The following is a 25634-nucleotide window of genomic DNA, read 5'->3' as shown; positions in this document are numbered from 1 at the left end:
AAGAGCGACTTTCACTCACAACACACACACGTTTACAAATGTACACTAGCGCATGGCCGTGCGGCCATGCGAGCCTTAAATAGATGCAGCACGTATAGGACCTTTCAAAAGAAGGACCAATGGAATTGCTGCAGTACCTGAGCATGTGACCCTAGATCTCCACTGAGAGATCTTGCCCTGGGCATGCTCAGTGTGCAAAGCAGAACTTAGTCCTAGTACCTACAGGACCTTCCGTGAGAAGGACCAATGGAATTGCTGCAGTACCTGAGCATGTGACCCTAGATCTCCACTGAGAGATCTTGCCCTGGGCATGCTCAGTGTGTGCAAAGTGGGACTTAGTCTCAGAAGCGTCTGCTCGCCGCTGCCCAGCACTGGCTTCAATGGCAGAAGCTGGAAAAGCAGCAGCAACCCTATGCACAGAGTGAGACTGAGTAAGATGCTGGGACCGATGTCTCTGCTAAGCAGACTCCACTGCGGCTGAAGAAGAATGGGAGACCGCAGCAGAGATGGATCGAGATTCCCCCTGCGCAGAGGCGGGAACTCAACACCTTGTAGAACAAAAATTTGTAGTTTTGTAGTCCAAATAAGATTCTGAAACATTGGTGGAAAAAACGTTTTATTACATAAAATGGGAAATGAAAATATACAGTTACATTTTCCTGTACATTTTCTTTTTTTTTTTTTATGGGACATAATTGGCATTATGCTGTACAAGAGAAACTGTGGTCATGAGAAACCTAGTAATATAAGTATGTCCGTGTGATTTCCTAGAATATTTCATTTAATAGGCACAGTTACAACTACTATTTTAGAAGTTTAATGTCTGGGAATCCACCTCCCATTTGCAGGAGGGGAAATAATTATTAGATATACTGACAATTTTGCAAGTTGTCCCACCTACAAAGAATAGAGAAATCTGTAATTTTTTTTATCATAGGTACACTTTACCTGTGAGAGACATAATCTAAAAATACAAAACCAGAAAATCATATTATATTATTTATAAATAAATAAATTGAAAGTTATTACATTAAATAAGTATTTGATCACCTGCCAACCAACAAGAATTCTGGCTCTCACAGACCTGTTAGTTTTTCTTTAAGAAGCCTCCTACTCTGCACTAATTACCTGTATTAAGTGCACCTGTTTGACCTTGTTACATGTATAAAAGACACCTGTCCACACACTCAATAACACTCCAACCTCTCCACCATGGTCAAGACCAAAGAGCTGTCTAAGGACACCAGGGACAAAATTGTAGAGGACAATAGACAAGCAGTGTCAAACATCACCATTAGTAACACACTATGCCATCATGGATTAAAATCCTGCAGGGCACAAAAGGTCCCTCTGCTCACTCCAGCTCATGTCCAGACCCATTTGAAGTTTGCCAATGACCATCTGGATGATCCAGAAGAGGCATAGGAGAATGTTCCGCGGTCAGATGAGACCAAATTAGAACTTACTGGTATCAACTCCACTCTCCGTGTTTGGAGGTAGAAGAAGGATGAGCACAACCCCAAGAACACTGTCCCAATCGTGAAGCATGGTGGGGGAAACATCATACTTTGGGGGTGCTTTTCTACAAAAAAAAGTGGACAGGACGGCTGCACCGTATTGAAGGGAGGATGAATGGGGTCACGTATCTCAAGATTGTAGCCAACAACCTCCTTCACTCAATAAGAGCATTGTCTGTATCTTCCAACATGACAATGACCTGAAACACACAGCCAGGACAACTAAGGAACATCTCCGTAAGAAGCTTTTCAAGGTCCTTGCGTAGCCTAGCCAGTCTCCAGACCCAATATAAATTTTTTGAAGGGAGCTGAAACTCAATATTGCCCAACGACTGCCCCGAAAACTGAAAGATCTGAAGATCTGTATGGACAAGGGGGCCAAAATCCCAGCAGCAGTGTGTACAAACTTGGTCAAGAACTACAGGAAACATCTGACCTCTGTAACTTCAAAGAAAGGTTTCTGGATCAAATACTTATTTCATTCAGTAAAATGCAAATTAATTGTGTAAAAATCCTATAATTAAATTTTTCTAGATTTTTTTTTAGATTCTGTCTCTTACATTTAAAGTGCACCTACGATAAAGTCTGAGTACAGCTGCCACTTCTGCACTTCCCGAATCTGCACTTCCTGCTTCTTTGCAGTTACTGCATGTATCGCATGATCTCTATCTAAGGCTGCTAATTTTCTGAGAAAGATCATGTGATACTATCCATAGCTGTAAACCTGGAGTCAAGGAGAGTAAAGGCACTTGCCTCTATGAAATACCATATTTGGGAATTTAGACCTCATAAAAGCTTTATAGAATGTAGGTAAGCAAAGCATTAACATTAGCCATTGACCAGGATATGCAAAGTACCACCAAAACCAGAACTTCTCAAAACTTCTAACCATTGGGTCCCCATGTACTTTTCCATTCCTCTGCCATATCTTAGGTAGCAAAGGGACACTCAACACCATCTTTAAGTACTCGGGCTTACGAAAAACTTTGGATGAGTTTTCTATGGACCCGTTGGAGCCCTTGTTGGGTCATTTATGGTCCTCCAAAAACAAAACTAGAAGGAAAGTGAGAACACCAGAGAGCTTTCATGAAATTACCACTGTGTGCACATTCTCCATCGACAAATGGATATTGTCGAAGTTATGTATTATCCTTGGAGGGATATTCTGGTTGTCACATATGTCAATGGTATACAATGATTATAACTATTGGATGACAGTAAGCAAACCTCTTGAAAACTATGAGAAACTGGTAGAATAAATATACTGGAAAATCTAATATCATTGAAACATTGCATCTTTTTGCACATCTGAGGGTTCAAGAGAGGACTTTGAAAAAAACGAATGTAACCAGCAGCAGCAGAAGAGGCAGACCCAGAGTATGGATGTCGCTCCCACTGGAGCACGTGAAGGTGGTTTTGATTGTCTGTCCTACAAATTGATATTCTCTTTCCGTCAAATTGCACAATCCTGGTGTTCCGCAGCCACTTAGAGAATATGTGGTAGACATAGTTTCTGTGAAAAAAAGATATTTTATTAAGCAATGTTTTCAACAACTAATATCTTAAGAATAATCAGAGGTGCGCACATGCATAGCTCTCTCCTTTCATCATAGTGAAAGTTTTGAAAACTCCTGAGCTTGCTTTCAAACCTTTAGACATGAGTAATTTTCTGTTGATTTGTTTGTGAGGTCTGAATATTGTTGAGCATGCTACTAGGCTCTTGGACATGTGCGTAGCTCTTTCCATTGATTTTTTATGGGCGCTCTGAACGCTCCCCAGCATGCTACTAGGCTCATAGGCATGCATACCTCTCGCCATTGATTCCCATGAAATCTATGAGAACTGCTGTCAACGGTTTCTTATCAAACTTCTAAGCTCCCATAAAAATTAATAGAAAGAGTCACACGTGTGTGGTCAACTTTTCATTCTTAACAATATCATTAGAGGCCCAGACTAGAGACCCAATGGTGGGACCCACACATGTGGGAATTGTGTATTTGTTACATTATCAAATGTTCATTGTTCAATTAACCCCTTTACCCCCAAGGGTGGTTTGCACGTTAATGACCGGGCCAATTTTTACAATTCTGACCACCGTCCCTTTATGAGGTTATAACTCTGCATCGCTTCAACAGATCCCAGGGATTCTGAAAATGTTTTCTTGTGACATATTGTACTTCATGATAGTGGTAAAATTTCTTTGTTATTACCTACGTTTATTTGTGGAAAAAAAACGGAAATTTTGCGAAAATTGTGAAAATTTCGCAATTTTCCAACTATGAATTTTTATGCCCTTAAATCACAGAGCTATGTCACACAAAATACTTAAAAAGTAACATTTCCCACATGTCTACTTTACATCAGCACAATTTTGGAACCAAATTTTTTTTTTAGGTAATTATAAGGGTTAAAAGTTGACCAGCAATTTCACATTTTTACAACACCATTTTTTTTTTAGGGACTACATCACATTTGAAATCACTTTGAGGGGTCTACAGTTAGGTCCATATATATTTGGACAGAGACAACATTTTTCTAATTTTGGTTATAGACATTACCACAATGAATTTTAAACAAAACAATTCAGATGCAGTTGAAGTTCAGACTTTCATCTTTTATTTGAGGGTATCCACATTAAAATTGGATGGAGGGTTTAGGAGCTTCAGCTCCTTAACATGTGCCACCCTGTTTTTAAAGGGACCAAAAGTAATTGGACAATTGACTCCAAGGCTATTTCATGGACAGGTGTGGGCAATCCCTTCGTTATGTCATTTTCAATTAAGCAGATATAAAGCCTGGAGTTGATTTGAGGTGTGGTGCTTGCATTTGGAAGGTTTTGCTGTGAAGTAAACATGCGCTCAAAGGAGCTCTCCATGCAGGTGAAACAAGCCATCCTTAAGCTGCGAAAACAGAAAAAACCCACCGAGAAATTGCTACAATATTAGGAGTGGCAAAATCTACAGTTTGGTTCATCCTGAGAAAGAAAGAAAGCACTGGTGAACTCATCAATGCAAAAAGTCCTGGGCGCCCACGGAAGACAACAGTGGTGGATGATCGCAGAATAATATCCATGGTGAAGAGAAACCCCTTCACAACAGCCAACCAAGTGACCAACACTTTCGAGGAGGTCGGCGCATCAATATCCAAATCTACCATAAAGAGAAGACTGCATGAAGGTAACTACAGAGGGTTCACTGCACGGTGCAGCCACTCATAAGTATCAAGAAGAAAAAGGCTAAAAAACATCTAAAAAAGCCATCACAGTTCTGGAAGAACATTCTATGGACAGATGAAACCAAGATCAACCTCTACCAGAATGATGGAAAGAGAAAAGTATGGCGAAGGCGTGGTCCAGGTCATGATCCAAAGCAAACATGGCGGAGGCAGTGTGATGGCGCGGGCATGCATGGCTGCCAGTGGCACTGGGTCACTAGTGTTTATTGATGATGTGACACAGGACAGAGGCAGCCGAATGAATTCTGAGGTCTTCAGAGCCGCCATACTGTATGCTCAGATCCAGCCAAATGCAGCCAAACTGATTGGTCCTCGTTTCATACTACAGATGGACAATGACCCAAAAGATAAAGCCAAAGCAACCCAGGAGTTTATTAAAGCAAAGAAGTGGAATATTCTTGAATGGCCAAGTCAGTCACCTGATCTCAATCCAATTGAGCAGCATTTCACTTGTTAAAGACTAAACTTCAGACAGAAAGGCCCACAAACAAACAGCAACTGAAAACCACCGCGGTGAAGGCCTGGCAGAGCATCAAAAAGGAGGAAACACGGCGTCTGTTGATGTCCATGAGTTCAAGACTTCAGGCAGTCATTGCCAACAACGGTTTTCAACCAAGTACTAAAAATGAACATTTTATTTAAAATTATTGAACCTGTCCAATTACTTTTGGTCCCTTTAGAAACAGGGTGGCACATGTTAAGAAGCTGAAACTCCTAAACCCTTCATCCAATTTTAATGTGGATACCCTCAAATGAAAGCTGAAAGTCTGAACTTCAACTGCATCTGAATTGTTTTGTTTAAAATTCATTGTGGTAATGTATATAAATAAAATTAGAAAAATGTTGTCTCTGTCCAAATATATATGGACCTAACTGTATATGATAGAAAATACCCAAGTATGACACCATTCTAAAAACTGCACTCCTCAAGGTGCTCAAAACCACATTCGAGAAGTTTATTAATCCTTCAGGTGTTTCACAGGAATTTTTGGAATGTTTAAATAAAAAATGAACATTTAACTTTTTTCCGCCAAAAAATTGTTTTAGCTACAATTTGTTTTATTATACCATGGGTAACAGGAGAAATTGGACCCCAAATGTTGTTATACAATTTGTTCTGAGTACGCCGATACCCCATATGTGGGGGTAAACCACTGTTTGGGCACATGGCAGAGCTTGGAAGGGAAGGAGCGCCGTTTCACTTTTCAATGCAAAATTGACAGGAATTGAAATGGGACGCCATGTCGCATTTGGAGAGCCCCTGATGTGCCTAAACATTGAAACCCCCCACAAGTGACACCATTTTGGAAATTAGACCCCCTAAGGAACTTATCTAGATGTGTGGTGAGCACTTTGACCCACCGAGTGCTTCACAGAACTTTATAATGTAGAGCTGTAAAAATAAAAAATCATATTTTTTCTAAAAATGATCTTTTTGCCCCCAATTTTTTATTTTCCCAAGGGTAACAAAAGAAATTGGACCCCAAAAGTTGTTGTACAATTTGTCCTGAGTACGCTGATACCCCATATGTGGGGGTAAACCACTGTTTGGGCGCATGGCAGAGCTCGGAAGGGAAGTGGCGCCGTTTGACTTTTCAGTGCAAAATTGACTGGAATTGAGATGGGACGCCATGTCGCGTTTGGAGAGCCCCTGATGTGCCTAAACATTGAAACCTCCCAAAAGTGACACCATTTTGGAAAGTAGACCCCCTAAGGAACTTATCTAGATGTGTGGTGAGAACTTTGAACCCCCAAGTGTTTTATTGCAGTTTATAACGCAGAGCCGTGACAATAAAAATTATTATTTTTTCCACAAAAATTATTTTTAGCCCCCAGTTTTGTATTTTCCCAAGGGTAACAGGAGAAATTGGACCCCAAAAGTTGTTGTCCAATTTGTCCTGAGTACGCTGATACCCCAAATGTTGGGGGGAACCACTGTTTGGGCGCATGGCAGAGCTCGGAAGGGAAAGAGCGCCGCTTGGAATGCAGACTTAGATGGAATGGTTTGCAGGTGTCACATTGCGTTTGCAGAGCCCCTGATGTACATAAACAGTAGAAACCCCCCACAAGTGACCCCATATTGGAAACTAGACCCCCCAAGGAACTTATCTAGATGTGTTGTGAGAACTTTGAACCTCCGAGTGTTTCACGACAGTTTATAACGCAGAGTCGTGAAAATAAAAAATAAAATTTTTTCCCACAAAAATGATTTTATAGCCCCCAAAATTTTTATTTTCCCAAGTGTAACCAGAGAAATTGGACCTCAAAAGTTGTTGTCCAATTTGTCCTGAGTACGCTGATACCCCATATGTTGGGGTAAACCCCTGTTTTGGCGCACGGGAGAGCTAGGAAGGGAAGGAGCACTGTTTTACTTTTTGAACGCAGAATTGGCTGGAATTGAGATCGGACGCCATGTCGCGTTTTGAGAGTCTCTGATGTACCTAACCAGTGGAAACCCCCTAATTGTAACTGAAACCCTAACCCAAACACACCCCTAACCCTAATCCCAACCCTAACCATAACGCTAATCACACCCCTAACCCGAACGTGCCCCTAACCCTAATCCCAACCACATCCCTAACCCCAACACACCCCTAACCCTAATCGCAACCCTAACCACATATCTAACTCCAACACGCCCCTATCCCTATTCCCAACCATAACCCTAACCCCATTCTTAGCCCTATTCCCAACCCTAATCCCAACCGTAAATGTAATCCAAACTCTAACCCTAACTTTAGCCCCAACCCTAACTTTAGCCCCAACCCTATCTTTAGCCCCAACCCTAACCCTAACTTTAGCCCCATCCCTAACCCTAACCCTAACTTTAGCCCCAAATCTAACTGTAGCCCTAACCTTAACTGTAGCCCTAATTCTAACTTTAGCCCCAATCCTAACCCTACATTTAGCCCCAACCCTAACCCTTACTTTAGCCCCAACCCTAACTGTAGCAACAACCCAAACCCTAACTGTAGACCCAACCCTAACTGTTGCTCTAACCCTAACTTTAGCCCCAACCCTAGCCCTAACTTTAGCCCCAACCCTAACCCTTACCCTAATGGGAAAATGGAAATATATAAATTTTTTAAATTTTATTATATTTCCCTAACTAAGGGGGTGAAAAAAGGGGGGTTTGATTTACTTTTATAGCAGGTTTTTTAGCGGATTTTTATGATTGACAACTGTCCACACTAAAAGACGCTTTTTATTGCAAAAAATAGTTTTTGCGTCTCCACATTTTGAGAGCTATAATTTTTCCATATTTTGGTCCACAGAGTCATGTGAGGTCTTGTTTTTTGCAAGACGAGTTGACGCTTTTATTGGTAACTTTTTCGGGCACATGACATTTTTTGATCGTTTTTTATTCTGATTTTTGTGAGGCAGAATGAACAAAAACCAGCAATTTGTGAATTTCTTCTGTGGGGGTGTTTATACCGTTCCACGCTTGATAAAATTGATAAAGCAGTTTTATTCTTCGGGTCAGTACGATTACAGCGATACCTCATTTATATCTTTTTTATCTTTTGGCACTTTTATACGATAAAATCTATTTTATATAAAAATAATTATTTTTGCATCGCTTTATTCTGAGGACTATAATTTTTTTATTTTTTTGCTGATGATGCTGTATTGCAGCCCGTTTTTTTTGCGGGATAAGATGATGTTTTCAGCGGTACAATGTTTATTTATATCCGTCTTTTTGATCGCGTGTTATTCTAGTTTTTGTTTGGTAGTATGATAATAAAGTGCTGTTTTTTGCCTTGTTTTTTTTTACGGTAATCACTGAAGGGGTCAACTACTACAACAGTTTTATAGTTCGGGTTGTTACGGACGCGGCGATACTAAATATGTGTACTTTTATTGTTTTTTTTTTTTCATTTAGATAAAGAAATGTATTTATTGGAGCAATATTTTTTATTTTTTTCATTGTTTAGGAATTTTTCTTTTTTTTTTTACACATGTAAATATTTTTTTTTTTAACTTTTTTACTTGGTCCCAGAGGGGGACATCATGGTAAAGTGTCAGATCGCTGATCTGACACTTTGCAGTGCACTGTGTCAGATCATTGATCTGACAGGCACTGGAGGAGGCTTGCAAGCGCCTGCTCTGAGCATGCGCTTGCAAGCCACCTCCCTGCAGGACCCGGAAGGAGCCTCGCGGCCATTTTGGATCTGGGGCCTGCAGGGAGGAGGAGGTAGGAGACCCTTTGAGCAATGCGATCACATCGCGTTGCTCCGAGGGTCTCAGGGAAGCACACAGAAAGCCCCCTCCCTGCGCGATGCTTCCCTATGCCGCCGGAATGCTGCGATCATGTTTGATCACAGTGTTTGGGGGTTAATGAGCCAGGAGCGGTCCATGACTGCTCCTGGCACATAGTGTCGGATGTCAGCTGTAATAATCAGCTGACACCCGGCGGCGATCGGCCACTCTCCTCCCGTGAGCGCAGCCGATCGCCTATGATGTACTATTCCGTCCATGGAAAGTAGAGCCCACCCCACGTGGATGGAATAGTACATCCAATGGCAGAGAGGGGTTAAATAATGTCTTGATTGGAAGTAGAGGTGCTGACCATACCCCAACTCTCTTGATGATATACTGTATGGTGTGATATAATGTATTACATGTTTTGAAGGGAATCTGTTACCCCAAAAATCATATATGAGCTAAGCCCACTGGTATCAGGGGCTTATCTACAGCATTCTCTAATGCTGTAGATAAGCCCCCGATGTACCCTGAAAGGTAAGAAAAACAGGTTACATTATACTCACCCAGGGGTGGTCCCGCTGCGGTCCGATCCGATGGGCATCGCGGTCTGGGTCCGGCACCTCCCATCTTCATAAAATGGCGTCCTCTTCTTGTCTTCCTGCCGCAGCTTCAGCACAGGCGTACTTTGTCTGCTCGGTTGATGCTGAGCAAAGTACTGCAGTGCGTAGGTGTCGGGAAAGGTCAGAGAGGCCCAGCGCCTGCGCACTGCAGTACTTTGCTCTGCCCTCAACAGGAGCTTGCGCCGGAGCCGCATCGTGAAGACAAGAAGAGGACGTCATCGTAAGAAGATGGAAGGCGCCGGACCCGGACCGCGACACCCATCGGACCCAAACCGAACCGGGAGCACCCCTGGGTGAATATAATATAACTTCCTTTTCTTACCTTTCAGGTTACATCGAGGGTTATCTACAGCATTACAGAATGCTGTAGATAAGCCCCTGATGCAGATGGCCCTAGCTCATATACGATTTTTGGGGTGACAAATTCCCTTTAAATGTGATTTTATCTGTTTATTAATTTGTATGCACTTAGTAGGAGCAAGAAAGAGTTCATAGTTGGTACTATCCCAGAATGGAAGGGACTACATTAGGAAACATTAGACAACTTCCTTGTAGTAAGATAGATAGGGTCCAGCTTCAGGCAGTGAAAGACCCCAGGTCTGACAGTTTGGAGATTCGTATGTTAATGTGTTTTCATGTTTCAACAGGGAGACCCAAGATACACTTTGTAAGAATCTGAAAAGGATAACGACAGTGAGAAGCCAGATTACTGGTAAGAGGCTCGACAAAGATGGAAGGAAAGGACAAGGACTAACGTCTACTCCAGGATTCCCTACAGGACGATGTGGAGTTTTATTTGAAAGGTCAAAGAAGACCGAAGTGAAGGGAAGCAAGAGGAATATACGGTAATCCTTACAGGACTATAGCGATTAAGAATATTAAAGAAGGCCAAGTGGTCACCATGTTGGGACACACTCTCCTATGTAGAAAGCAAGACGCATTAGTATGGGATGGAGTGTGTTACTCTGACTGACTGGACTGTAGAAGTGGTATTGAAGAGTCATACCAGCGTATCCCGCCCTGTGGGGTCCTCGTTAGTCCGCTGAGAACTGACAGGAGCTGTGTAGGACTTAGCCCCTGTGACCCCCACAGGGGAAGACAGAAACTCCCCTGCAGCTGAAGCCCCACTATTGCCTGCTGCTGCCTGCAAAGTCTCTCCAGCATATGCAAGGTGGCGTTCGACCTTGCTGGTGCGCCACATATGAGGCCGTGAGCTGGAATGCAGAAGTGAAGTTGCAGCGTAAGGAGGTGAGCAGCAGCAGGGTGAGAACGCTGAGACCGCGTACACGCTGCGCGCACTTTCAGCAGCAAATCAGCCATATTTTGGTAGCTCTTCAGGAAGCTCTGCATCAACAAGTTCAGCACATGCACCAGACAAGAGATGTGAGTCAAACCGGCTAGGCCAAGAACTGTGGTAGTGGCGACTGGGAACAACGTGGTGTGGGACAGCCGCCAACATCAGTTTATTTCACACTGGCGATCTCCAGCAGCCAGAGTGGAGGCATTTCACATGCCAGTAGTTTAGAAATGCTGACTTTCAGGCACATGGGCTCATGGGTGGTTAGGGTGGAATGTTCTCTTTCTCTCAAGGGTTTGAATGATGGAGAGCGGGAAATTTCCATGGGACACTGTAGTCATGATCGGTAACACTACTGGTCTCTTTGTCTGAGGCAGGTGGCCCTGTTGAAAGTGACCAACAGGAAAAAGTCGAGAGTGCAGCAAAAGAGGGAGCAGCAGCAGGCTCAGATTTGTCTTGTTTTTTTAAGATGTGTATTTCTCTGCACCTCGTGCTTGCATTTGAGATACCTGATCATGCAGGTGGTGCTCAGGTTTAGAATATTGACGCCTCACTTGATGGCATGGCATGCAAACAAGCTGCTACTTGTCATCACTATATTGGGTGAAGAAGTCCCATGCTAGGGAGCTCCTTTGAGCTGGCAGTTTGGTCTCATCCCCTTAGCTCGAAGTGCAGTAGCAGACAACGTACTGGCTACTGGGCCCATGATTGTGCTTCTCCACCATGCTCCCTCTTTTTTTCTCTTATGACCGGGAAGCGTAACTAACTCCTTTTCCTTCGAGCTGCACATGTCACTATGAGGCCCTTCGATCCATGTGTGGTCAAGGACCTCATGATCCTACACATCATCTTCCCCCAGTCCTGACTGCTTCCATCCTTGACGGTCAGCACACTGTAGAAACTTGCAGCAATTGGCAACTGTGTTTCCTCATCCTCAGAGATGTGCTGCGGTGGTACTCTGATCGTGTGCATTGGCCCTCCCACGTACTCATCCTCCAACAGAACGAGTGGTTGGGCATAAGTGCACTTCCATTTCTGGAGCAGGGCCAAGTGGATGGGCAACTGAAGCCCAGCCAGTGAACTAATCAAAAAGCAGAATAAACTGCTGCATGAACTCAGACTGCTAGGCCGATTTGCAAGGAGGTGAGGTGGAAGAACGATGACTAAGACCCTCAGGCAGGGCTGCCATCAGGGCATTACTGCCCTTACTGCTGTATGGAGCCCGGTCAGCAGCAGTACACAGAGGGGCCCGCAGATCCGGGGCCCCACTGTTGTGCTTCTACTGATCGGGCCCCATCATGCACTTAATGTGCACTGCAGCGCACACGTTGGCGCTGGGGCCTGGGAGCCTTTTTGGAGCTGTGCACGGCCATCTTACCTAGTCAGCTGCACAGCTCCTGCTCGGCTGTAGCTAGAATGTATGGGCTCCCTGCATACCCATACATTAAAGCAATCTCAGTAGTGAATGTGCTAGAATGTAGGGGCTCCTGTCAGGTCCTCTCAGCAGCCCATACATTCTAGCTGCTGCTTCACTGCTGAAAACACTAGACACCCTGGGAACGACTGAGGTAAGTATAAAAATGGGTGAGCTAGGGGGAGTGAGACTGCAGATGATAAAGTGTGTTTGAGGGGGTACTGCACATGGTGAAATGATAGGGGGCTGCAAATGATGAAGTAAGGGGGACTACAGATGGAGTGAAGGAGGATAGGGAACTGCAAATGATGAAGTGGGGGTGATGGAGACTTCAAATGATGATGTTGGGGTGATGGGGACTGCAAATGATGATGTGGGGGTGATGGGGACTGCAAATGATGATGTGGGGGTGAAGTGGACTGCAAATGATGATGCAGGGGTGATGGGGACTGCAAATGATGATGTGGGGGTGATGGGGACTGCAAATGATGATGCAGGGGTGATGGGGACTGCAAATGATGATGTGGGGGTGATGGGGACTGCAAATGACGATGGGGTGATGGGGACTGCAAATGATGATGTGGGGGTGATGGGGACTGCAAATGATGATGTGGGGGTGATGGGGACTGCAAATGACGATGGGGTGATGGGGACTGCAAATGATGATGTGGGGGTGAAGTGGACTGCAAATGATGATGCAGGGGTGATGGGGACTGCAAATGATGATGTGGGGGTGATGGGGACTGCAAATGACGATGGGGTGATGGGGACTGCAAATGATGATGTGGGGGTGATGGGGACTGCAAATGATGATGTGGGGGTGATGGGGACTGCAAATGACGATGGGGTGATGGGGAATGCAAATGATGATGTGGGGGTGATGGGGACTGCAAATGACGATGGGGTGATGGGGACTGCAAATGATGATGTCGGGGTGATGGGGACTGCAAATGATGATGTGGGGGTGATGGGGACTGCAAATGACGATGGGGTGATGGGGAATGCAAATGATGATGTGGGGGTGATGGGGACTGCAAATGATGATGTGGGCGTGAAGTGGACTGCAAATGATGATGCAGGGGTGATGGGGACTGCAAATGATGATGTGGGGGTGATGGGGACTGCAAATGACGATGGGGTGATGGGGACTGCAAATGACGATGGGGTGATGGGGACTGCAAATGATGATGTGGGGGTGATGGGGACTGCAAACGACGATGGGGTGATGGGGAATGCAAATGATGATGTGGGGGTGATGGGGACTGCAAATGACGATGGGGTGATGGGGACTGCAAATGGTGATGTGGGGGTGATGGGGACTGCAAATGACGATGGGGTGATGGGGAATGCAAATGATGATGTGGGGGTGATGGGGACTGCAAATGATGATGTGGGGGTGATGGGGACTGCAAACGACGATGGGGTGATGGGGAATGCAAATGATGATGTGGGGGTGATGGGGACTGCAAATGACGATGGGGTGATGGGGACTGCAAATGGTGATGTGGGGGTGATGGGGACTGCAAATGACGATGGGGTGATGGGGAATGCAAATGATGATGTGGGGGTGATGGGGACTGCAAATGATGATGTGGGCGTGACATGGACTGCAAATGATAATGTGGGGGTGATGGGGGCTGCAAATGATGTGAGGGTAATGTGGGGGTGATAGGGACGGCAAATGAAGATGCAGGGGTGATGGGGACTGCAAATGATGAAGTGGTGGTGATGGGGACTGGAAATGATGATGTGGGAGTGATGGAGACTGCAGATGATGAATTGTGTTTGAGGGGGTACTACACATGATGAAATGATGCAAATGATGAAGCAAGTGGGACTGCAAATGAAGTGAAGGGGGGATAGAGGACTAAATGATGAAGTAAGGTGGACTGCAAATGATGATGTGGGGGTGATAGGGACTGCACATCAAGTGAGTGTGAGGGACGTGGACAGCAATTGAATTGAAGGTGGGGGTGGGGAGAGCAAATGGTGTATTGAAGGTGGGGAGAGACGTCACCGGTGAGTCAGTGTGTTACCTGTACACTGACACCATGCACTGTATACAGTATAATTTTGAGAGTGGGGAAGAGCAGTTGATAATGAATAGTGGGTGGGAGAGAGAGAAGACATGGCAATGAATTGAGGCAGAAGGGGCATGTAACTATAATGAATTGGGGTAAGGGTTAGAGCGGGAGGTACATAGTGGGGGTCATTGAGGATAAAGTGACTGGTAATAAATTGGGGGAAAGAATACAGGTGCAAATTAATTTATATATTAAATGGGGAAAGTGGCTATGTACAGATAGTGGGGGCACAGTGGCGGATTATAATTTATATTTGGAATGGTGAGTTGCATAATAAGCAATTATATATTAATGGTGGGTGAACATGTGTATTCAGATGTGTAGTGTAGAAGAAAGGGAAAAAGTGGGGAATGTGCTCTGGAAGTGGTGCTCTAGATAACTGTGTTATTTTATGCAGCGACGAGTCCTGGCTGAAAGAAGTGATGGCGGTCTGCGCTGGATTAAAAAGAAACGCAAAGATTAAAGACTTCAGCTAGAGACGTCATCAGTGAGTCAGTGTGTTACCTGTACACTGACACCATACACTGTATACTGTATACAGAGCTCCTGTGTATAATGTCACTAGTGATCACTATATTATCTGTACACTATACACTATATACAGAGCTCCTGTGTATAATGTCACTAGTGAGCACTGTATCACATGTACACCGTACCCTATATACAGAGCTCCTGTGTATAATGGCACTGGTGATCACTATATTATCTGTACACTATACACTATATACAGAGTTCCTGTGTATAATGTCACTAGTGATAACTGTATTACATGTACACTGTACCCTATATACAGAGCTCCTGTGTATAATGTCACTGGTGATCCCTGTATTACCTGTACACTGACACTATATATAGAGCTCCTGTGTATAATGGCACCGGTGACCACTGTATTACTTGTACACAGACACTGCATACTAAGTACAGATCTCCTGTGTATAATGGCACTTATAATGATAGTATTTTTTTGTATTAATGATCAGTATTGTACTATTCAGTCACAATGTGGTGATAATATGTTGTCCGGCCATGGTGTGGCGGTATTTGTTCCTTGTATGTGCTATCATTCGGTCACTGTGTGGTGGTAATACTGTATGTGGTCTGGTAATGTTGTGTTGGTATTTGTTCCTTGTATGTAGTTGGTCACCATGTGGTGGTAATATGTGGTCTGTAAATGCTGCGGTGGTATTTGTCCCTTGTATGTGATATTGTTCGGTCACTGTGGTGGTAATTTGTGGTCTGCACATGGTCTGGTGGTACTTGTTCCTTGTAGATAGTATTATAGGTCACTATGTGGTGATATTATGGTGTCTGGTCATGGTGTTGTGGTATTTGTCCCTTGTATGTGGTATTATTGGTCATTTGAAAAATTGAAAAATAAATAAAAATATACCTAAATTGTATTGCATATTTTAGCAAATGTTTAATAAGTTAGAGCAGAGTAGGGCCCGGCCAAAAGAGTCTACCTTGTCGTCGTGGCAGATTAAAAAAAACTTTTTGCCAAAACAAAATCTGCTGGCTGTGTGTGTGATCTGGTGATGGAAACTGTTAATGTGTGATTGGTGAGAAGTGGAGTTTTTCCGAGAGCGGTGGGGCTATGGACAGTTCGAGGGGTAGAGGCGGGGCAGGGGTTGAGCCTGGGTGGAGTCTTAAGGGGGCCCTGAAAATTTTGCCAGTATTGGGCCCCGAAATTCCTAGTGGCAGCCGTGCACTCAGGTGTCGACTGAACGAACTGAACGCTTTCTCCAGGGAACTAAGTGAAAGAAAATGTGAAGAAACTGGAGGCACTTTCAGCCATCCAATCTAACAAGGCCTTCACATATTCTGGCCTCGCTATTTGTTCTGTGGTATTGGGGCCTACTAAATAACACCAAACATCGTGTTGCCTGCATTCACCTGAGTAAAATGTTGCAGTTGGACACGTAACAGGTGAAGATCGACCACGTCCTCTCCCTGTAGCAGCTACACCATCACCACTAACAGCACCAGGACCATGTCCACATCCCCATTTGCTGCTCTCCTCATGTTTTTTCTCCTTAGAAAAATACCTTGCGGGGAAGAGGTTGGATCTGGATGCGCTACTAAAAGGCTATTAAGCCACAGAGGAACAGGCTTTTATGGCACAGAGAACCAAACTAACAGCCCACGAGGAACAGAATGGCTGTGCAACCCGTGACCTGGCATTTATACAGGCAGGGTCACATGGTGCTCTGGCAAATCAAAGCCATGCCAGTCCATGATGGGCTTTGATGGCTCCGGAAGTGACCACATCCTAAAGGATTGTTGATTGGCTGAGTAGCAAACTCTCAACAAGCTTTATTCGGCTGGCAAACCCAAACAGTATGATAGCTGTCAGGGACAAAAGTCCATGTTCGGGGTCTAGTGCACAGACTCTAGTATGAACCCAAACTTTAAAGTTTGAGTTTGCTCATCACTAATCTTGATCCAGGAGGTGGAGGTCCAAGAGGAGGAGTGGAGCAGTGTATGTAGTTTACTGGATTTGTTAATAAATAAATACATTTAAAAATGATGTAGGGCCCCCCTATTTTTTTTATAACCAACCATGGGAAAGTAGACAGCTGTGAGCTGGTCTTATTATGCTATGAAAAGGCCTATATGCATGGACCTTCCCAGCCTATTAATATCAGCCCTTAGCATTCTGCTTTGCCTTAACTGGTTGTTAAAAATATTGGGTGTCCTATGTTATTTTTTTGGTCCCCCCATTTTTAATATCCAGCAAAAACAAAATAGACCGCTGGGGACTGATATTAATAGACTTCAAAGGTCCAAGGATAGTGGCACACTTGAAGCATAATAAGAACAGCTCACAGCTGTCTGTTTTCCTTTGACTGGTTACTAAAAAAAATGGAGAACCCACGTCATTCTTTAAATCATTTAATCATTTTTTACACTGTTTCTCACTTGAGTAGCATCGCCACGCGAGATCTGGCAGTTATAAAGGTCGGGTCTGGGGTGGCGCCGGCCAATCACAGCCATGTCAATACTTGGCATGGGTATGATGGCTCCAGAAGTGCCCGCAGCTTAAAAGCTCGTTGATTGGTTGCGCTGCAGCCCGTGTATGAATTCTGATCTTTACAGCTCGGGTTCATTCATCCCTAGTCATTACACATGACAGCACTGAGGATTTGTACCTGATTTACTTGTGATGGCCACAGCTACACATTTATTCTCGTCCCCAACGCAATCTATGGTGGTGGTTGATTCACAAGATGCTTCCTTCAAATCGCCGCAGGATTTACAGGAGACCCCATTTTTGTCAGTTTTTTCTTCTGGGACTTAACAAGAACAGAACATTTTGTAATGTGATTGAATGCTAGATGACAATGCAAATATTTATTCATCATGCCCTCAATAATACATCAATGAAAAAGATCGATAGATAAATAGATAGATAATAGATGGACAATAGATAGATAGATAGATAGATAGATGATAGATAGATAATAGATAGATAGATAGATAGATAGATAATAGATAGATAATAGATAGATAGATAGATAGATAGATAGATAGATAGATAGATAGATAGATAGATAGATGATAGATAGATAATAGATAGATAGATAGAAAGATAATAGATAGATAGATAATAGATAGATGATAGATAGATAGATAGATAATAGATAGATAGATAGATAGATAGATGATAGATAGATAATAGATAGATAATAGATAGATAGATAGATAGATAATAGATAGATAGATAATAGATAGATGATAGATAGATAATAGATAGATAGATGATAGATAGATAATAGATAGATAATAGATAGATGATAGATAGATAATAGATGGACAATAGATAGATAGATAGATGATAGATAGATAATAGATAGATGATAGATAGATAATAGATGGACAATAGATAGATAGATAGATAGATAATAGATAGATAGATAGATAATAGATAGATAGATGATAGATAGATAGATAATAGATAGATAGATAGATAATAGATAGATAATAGATAGATAATAGATAGATAATAGACAGACAAATAGATAGATAGATAGATAGATAATAGATAGATAGTAGATAATATATAGATAGATAGATAGATAGATAGATAGATAGATAGATAGATAGATAGATAATAGATAGATAGATAGATAATAGATAGATAATAGATAGATAGATAGATAATAGATAGATAGATAGATAGATAGATAGATAGATAATAGATAGATAGATAATAGATAGATAGATAGATAGATAGATAGATAGATAATAGATAGATAGATAATAGATATAAGATAGATAGATAAATAATAGATAGATAGATAGATAGATAGATAATAGATAGATAGATAGATAGATAGATAGATAGATAGATAGATAATAGATAGATAGATAATAGATAGATAGATAGATAATAGATAGATAGATAATAGATATAAGATAGATAGATAGATAAATAATAGATAGATAGATAGATAGATAGATAGATAGATAGATAGATAGATAGATAGATAGATAATAGATAGATAATAGATAGATAGATAGATAGATAGATAGATAGATAATAGATAGATAGATAATAGATAGATAGATAGATAGATAGATAGATAGATAGATAGATAGGTAGATAGATAGATAGATAGATAGATAGATAGATAGATAGATAGATAGATAATAGATAGATAGATAATAGATAGATAGATAATAGATAGATAGATAGATAGATAGATAGATAGATAGATAGATAGATAGATAGTCCACCACTTTAAGTCTTCACCAGGTTATTTTCTCAAGAGTTGCAGATATTCCGTTTAGTAGCTAAGGTGTTACTATCCCTGTAGGAGATGCTTACACTTTGGCAATGGTGGAGAGCAGTTACTAGTGTAACAGCAGGTGCTGCTCATTTTTTTCCCAGCGAATTGGGTGGTGAGACTTCCAGTATAGGAGCACATGCTACTCTTCCCACAATACTCTCTGTACAACGTCATTTCCTCCTTTCCATCTACAAGAGAAATAAAAGAACATCCGACATAGAAGAAAAGAACATTCAACCATTTTCCAGATATTTTGGAGGATTGAGGAGCTACTAAATCCCAGTGCAAAATCCTTGCACTTTGTCACATCTACCACATAACACTCTGGCGCCTTCCTATGTAGCCAATCTTTCCTCTTCATCCCTATAGGCATGCTGCTGAGGATTTGAGAGTACAAACTGACCTTGACCTAATTTTTGAAGGTCACTGGCACTATGAAAGTCATATATATATTTTATTTTTGACTCTGAAGCGGTCCCTTTAAAGAGGACATGCTACGTGGTTAAACGTTACCAATTTTCGTTCCTACTTTATCCCCATTAATCCCATGAATATTAAATTTTTTTTCTTTTTTTAAAAATCTGCCATACAGTTCCAGAAATAGGGCGTTTTTTTTTTAAAGCACAGGTTCCTCGGGGGCGTGTCTTAAGGCTGCTTTGCATAATTACCCTGCTAGCACCGCCCCTTTGTGAAGAAAAAAATAGCATTAAATAAAAAGAACCATATCTCTGGAAAAATATGGCGAGTGTTAAAAAAAGAAAAGAGTGGAATACTCAGTGGAGCAGTGGGAATAAAGCATAAGCAAAAAAAAATGGACCCCTTTGAACTTGTGACTTTTTTTTTAAATTAATTTATATATTAGGAAATACATTCAGTGTTTGGACCATGGTGATCAATCAAAATAAACTTTTATTTAACAGCTGGATTCCTCTTCATGGTAAATTACCCCAACCACAAAGATTGCTGGGAATGATGTAACAGATCATACCTGTTCGCTGCAGCGGCCTCTACAGGAGAAATGCAGCATTGCAAGGTACTATTAAAATAGATGGGTGACTTTATAATATTTGGCTATGCCAAAGCCTCCAAAGAGAGGAAGATTCTGATTCTTTGTGGCTCCTTGCTCCATCTAAATGCGGAGGGTCCCATGTAAAGAAACCTTTGTGATATCTTCACTCTCTAATATATCTTCCCTATTGAATATTACAATATTGGTAATAATGTTTTACGTCTTACCTGGAATGTCAGTCTCTAAGGTGGCAACACAAACATTAAAGTCTGGAGGACAAGTGACTTTGACCCTATGGCAGGATTTGGCAGCCAACCCAGAACATTCATTGCAAGATAGAGAAAAGGCTGAAAGATACAAATGATTACAATTACGACCATATAAATCCATAGGTCGGTGCTATCTTAAATTCATGGTAAAAGCAGTTCACAAACCTGGTGTACGTGGTTTTGCAAAGAAATATGAGATATAGATTAAGATTAAATATCCCTTTTATACGCTAGCATGCTTTAGAATATTTTACTTTTTACTTGCAGTACCTCACTTGACCACGTGGTGTGCTGTTACAAAAGCATATGAGGAAATGCATCAGCTGTGTACGGCAGATATTTAAAAAAAATCTATTAAAACCAGATAACAATAAATATTCTCTTTTTTCTGCCTATTTTATTTGCTGTCGATTTTTGTGCCATTTGCGTCCTTCTGTATATGATTACGGAGCAGCCATCGCGTCTGAGCTGCAGTTACTATGACTTAGAGACAAGTTTTACAGCAGTTACAATAGACTAGAGGTGACCTGTTGGGAGAGCGTTGTGGGAACACCTCTGTGACCTTTGTAGAGGTCATTGCTCAGGAAGAAGGAATAGGTGAGCTTTGACATCACCTGCTGTGAATGGTGGATCTTGTGTTATCTACTGTATATAGAGGTGTTATCAGTCATTGTACAGGAGGAGGAGGTGAGCTGTGACATCACCTATTGTGAATGGTGGATCCTGTGTTATCTACTGTATATAGAGGTGTTATCAGTCATTGTACAGGAGGAGGAGGTGAGCTGTGACATCACCTATTGTGAATGGTGGATCCTGTGTTATCTACTGTATATAGAGGTGTTATCAGTCATTGTACAGGAGGAGGAGGTGAGCTGTGACATCACCTATTGTGAATGGTGGATCCTGTGTTATCTACTGTATATAGAGGTGTTATCAGTCATTGTACAGGAGGAGGAGGTGAGCTGTGACATCACCTATTGTGAATGGTGGATCCTGTGTTATCTACTGTATATAGAGGTGTTATCAGTCATTGTACAGGAGGAGGAGGTGAGCTGTGACATCACCTATTGTGAATGGTGGATCCTGTGTTATCTACTGTATATAGAGGTGTTATCAGTCATTGTACAGGAGGAGGAGGTGAGCTGTGACATCACCTATTGTGAATGGTGGATCCTGTGTTATCTACTGTATATAGAGATGTTATCAGTCATTGTACAGGAGGAGGAGGTGAGCTGTGACATCACCTATTGTGAATGGTGGATCCTGTGTTATCTTCTGTATATAGAGGTGTTATCAGTCATTGTACAGGAGGAGGAGGTGAGCTGTGACATCACCTATTGTGAATGGTGGATCCTGTGTTATCTACTGTATATAGAGGTGTTATCAGTCATTGTACAGGAGGAGGAGGTGAGCTGTGATATCACCTACTGTGAATGGTGGATCCTGTGTTATCCACTGTATATAGAGGTGTTATCAGTCATTGTACTGGAGGAGGAGGTGAGCTGTGACATCACTTATTGTGAATGGTGGATCCTGTGTTATTTACTGTATATAGAGATGCTATCAGTCATTGTACAGGAGGAGGAGGAGGTGAGCTGTGACATCACTTATTGTGAATGGTGGATCCTGTGTTATTTACTGTATATAGAGGTGTTATCAGTCATTGTACTGGAGGAGGAGGTGAGCTGTGACATCACTTATTGTGAATGGTGGATCCTGTGTTATTTACTGTATATAGAGGTGTTATCAGTCATTGTACAGGAGGAGGAGGTGAGCTGTGATATCACCTATTGTGGATGGTGGATCCTGTGTTATCTACTGTATATAGAGGTGTTATCATTCATTGTACAGGAGGAGGAGGTGAGCTGTGATATCACCTATTATGAATAGTGGATCTTGTGTTATCTACTCTATATAGAGGTTGATAACACACGTATGTTATCTACTGTATATATATATAGGTAGGATATATATATATATATATATTTATATAGGTAGGATATATATAGGATATCAACACACAAGGTTGATATCCTCATTGTACAGGAGGAGGAGGAAGTGAACTGTGATATCACCTATAGTGAATGGTGGATCCTGTGTTATCAGTCATTGTATAGGAGGAGGAGGTGAGCTGTGACATCACCTATTGTGAATGGTGGATCCTGTGTTATCTACTGTATATAGAGGTGTTATCAGTCATTGTACAGGAGGAGGAGGTGAGCTGTGACATCACCTGCTGTGAATGATGGATCCTGTGTTATCTACTGTGTATAGAGGTTGATAACACACGAGGTTGATATCCTCCTCATTGTACAGGAGGAGGAAGGGGTGAGCTGTGACGACATCACCTATTGTGAATGTTGGATCCTGCATTATATGTGATACCTTTCATTGTTATTCAATGTGTGATGATGACAAGGTAACTGATGAGAAGTAATCTCTACAGAGCAAGAAATTTCAGCCTGCAATGATTTTCAATTGACCAAGTGAAAACTGCAAAATCCGTTTTTGTATATACATACATATTATCACCTAAATAATTATATATTAAACCTAATGTAATTTATATATTGATCAAGTCATAGTATCTTTCAATTGTTTTTTTTTTGTTGCACATTGCCATGTTCCATGTGTCGGCACAACAATGAGTTATGCTAATTGGTCAATTCTTTTTATTTTAATTTTTATGCTTTCATTTTTTTTAATTTTATAGAAATGATATTCTTTTAAAGTTAAGTGTATTTTTTACTCCACTTATGAGACCAGATTCTACAATCATCTCATCGTTTACACCATAAAAGGCGATACTTGATTATTGCTGTATATATTAAAAATCACATTCTCCTTTGAAGGCGAGCCACAGTCAGAGATGATAGGCCTTCAAAAAAAAAAAAACTCATCATGCGGAATTATGCCTCCTGCTAATGCTCCCATTGTACAGTGTGTCTATAAATTCATGGTGCACATTTGTAGTCATGGTGCACTTTTGCAGTCATGGTGCACATTTGTAGTCATGGTGCACTTTTGCAGTCATGGTGCACTTTTGTAGTCATGGTGCACTTTTGCAGTCATGGTGCACATTTGTAGTCATGGTGCACTTTTGCAGTCATGGTGCACTTTTGTAGTCATGGTGCACTTTTGCAGTCATGGTGCACATTTGTAGTCATGGTGCACTTTTGCAGTCATGGTGCACTTTTGTAGTCATGGTGCACTTTTGCAGTCATGGTGCACTTTTGTAGTCATGGTGCACTTTTGTAGTCATGGTGCACTTTTGGTGCCCGTTCTCTGGCCCAATCATATCAGAACAGTTCATGTTGAGAGATAACAAGAACCAATCAAACAACACTAACTCATTTAAGCTGTTGCTGAGCCCCCCAGTCTGATTAACCCCTGATAATCTGAACTCTGATTAATACACTGCCAGGTCTGTGACATCCTGCAATCGTTTGGATGTGTGTAGGGGAACAAATGGAGCACATATCGAACTGCACTGAATGGGTATGAAACTGAGAGAGTTTTTCTTTTTGACATTTCTATCGTCTTTTGTTGCTTTCCAGTGACTGGTTAAAAGTGCACCATGACTTTACGGACACATTGTATATTGACCATGGCATTTCGCAGGTTAAAAGAGGCAGATCCTGGCTGTTATACACAGCCATTGCCTGTCAGGTATGGGGCATGGTCAGCCAGGAACAGCGCCCCTTTTACTAAGTGGTTGATTTGGGTACTGCAAAGAAGCCAAATTCACTTTTTAAAAAAAAAAAAAGTTGTAAAAGTTTGATGTGGAAATGGCATTTAAAAAGTTGTTCTCTGCTTTAATACTTTACCCCTCCACTCTGCCGGCATTGCATTCCGGTATAAGTAGGGTCCTGGCATTGCAGGAGATGACATTCCTCTCCTAGGGTTACTTGCCAAAGTTTCTAAATTTACTCCAGGCTGTATATTGACAAGAATAAGGAGCAGGGACTCTCGCAGTTAACTAGTGAGAGAATCAAGAGCATTTCGATGTGTCAGATTTTCCAAGATTTTTTAGCCAAAAATGGAAAGCGAGTCCTTTTTTTTTTTCCTCTTAAGGAATGAAACGTTCTAACTTCTGGGAGGCAAGAACACGGAACGTTTTCGAAATGTGCACGAAACTAGTGTTGAATTATGACACTTACTGAAATATAATCAGAGGTTAATACAAAGAACAGGATTTTGTTTCCTTATTTTCCATAATAAATTCAAAGACAGTTTGTTTGGGGGTTTTTTTTTTGCAACATTTAATTAGAAACAGACCTCGTCTTAAAAACAAACTTATCTTTAGAGAACAGAATGTTGAACCTAAAAAAAGGATACAAATAGAGATCATGTTTCTAGCAAAATCAATATTTAGATTATTACCTTTACATTTATTGTTACTTTATTGTTTAGTCTATTACTTTATTTATTTGTTTACTTTATGTAAAAGAAAAAAAGTAAATCATAGTTACAGAAAGATCCAGGATGTATAAAGAGTTACTTACTTGTGGCTATCAGGGTGGATAGAATGAAGGGAAGCAGGAGCTCGGCGAGGTCCATGATTCCAGGAGGATTGTAAGAGAACAACTGCGCGACCTACAGCAGAAGACTCATAGCTTTTTTTTAAGACACCGGGGCGTTGGTTTTCCATAATGACTCAGTCGTGTGCGCGCATCTCCGATTTGTACGAATCAAAAAGGGAACAGAACGAAATGCAAGTAATTCAATTAGCTAACAGAGGACTGCTTGCAGTCCCATGTAAAATCAGCACATGATAAACTAAGAACTTCAAGATTCTTTTTTTTTTTTTTTGTAATTGTGTCAGCAGCAGTCACAACAACATAGACACCTCATCCGCACAAAGTATCCGGTCACAGCCACAATGATGGAGAATAATGTGACGCGTCGGCCGTTCGTTCATTATGATTATCTTAGATCAGATCAGTTCTGAGTTTAGTTCTGTAATTGGCACTTGGTGAATAATTGCACAGTAAGGACGAAGTGTAAAGTGGTGTGTGTGACCGGAAACGTGGAGTTTACTATAAGTCTCTACTGGTGGAAACGTATCTCATACATACAGCTGAAACCAGAAGTTTCCATCTATAATATAACGCTGGGAGCGTCACTCTGTCCGAAGCCTTTATAGACTGCGCAAGCGCAAGCGCCGGCGCAGTCTGGCCCCCACAGAGTGACG

The 25634-nt window shown here is 41.7% G+C and overlaps 1 protein-coding gene across 1 annotated transcript; it reads right to left on the bottom strand.

Moving 5' to 3' along the window:
- Window positions 1–2079: 2079 nt before the first annotated feature.
- Window positions 2080–25101, bottom strand: LOC138651912 (urokinase plasminogen activator surface receptor-like). Its single transcript, XM_069742517.1, has 5 exons — window positions 24946–25101; window positions 20399–20518; window positions 19201–19350; window positions 17522–17665; window positions 2080–3030 (listed from the first exon to the last, which is right to left on the bottom strand). The coding sequence occupies exons 1-5, from the start codon at window positions 24998–25000 to the stop codon at window positions 2834–2836; spliced, it is 666 nt and encodes a 221-aa protein (XP_069598618.1). The 5' UTR covers window positions 25001–25101; the 3' UTR covers window positions 2080–2833.
- Window positions 25102–25634: the final 533 nt, after the last annotated feature.

Source organism: Ranitomeya imitator, chromosome 10, assembly GCF_032444005.1.
Source record: "Ranitomeya imitator isolate aRanImi1 chromosome 10, aRanImi1.pri, whole genome shotgun sequence".
NCBI classification, from domain to species: domain Eukaryota; kingdom Metazoa; phylum Chordata; class Amphibia; order Anura; family Dendrobatidae; genus Ranitomeya; species Ranitomeya imitator.
Note: the sequence above shows the minus strand (reverse complement) of the source record. Positions and strands in the feature narration are given on the sequence as shown.

Excerpts from the sequence above, each read along its gene's own strand:
- LOC138651912 (XM_069742517.1), bottom strand. The coding sequence starts at position 25,000 with ATGGACCTCGCCGAGCTCCTGCTTCCCTTCATTCTATCCACCCTGATA. Across the intron at positions 20,519-24,945 it reads ATCCACCCTGATAGCCACAA|CCTTTTCTCTATCTTGCAAT; the intron begins GTAAGTAACTCT and ends TGTATCTTTCAG. Across the intron at positions 17,666-19,200 it reads CTCTCCACCATTGCCAAAGT|TCCCAGAAGAAAAAACTGAC; the intron begins GTAAGCATCTCC and ends GTTCTTGTTAAG.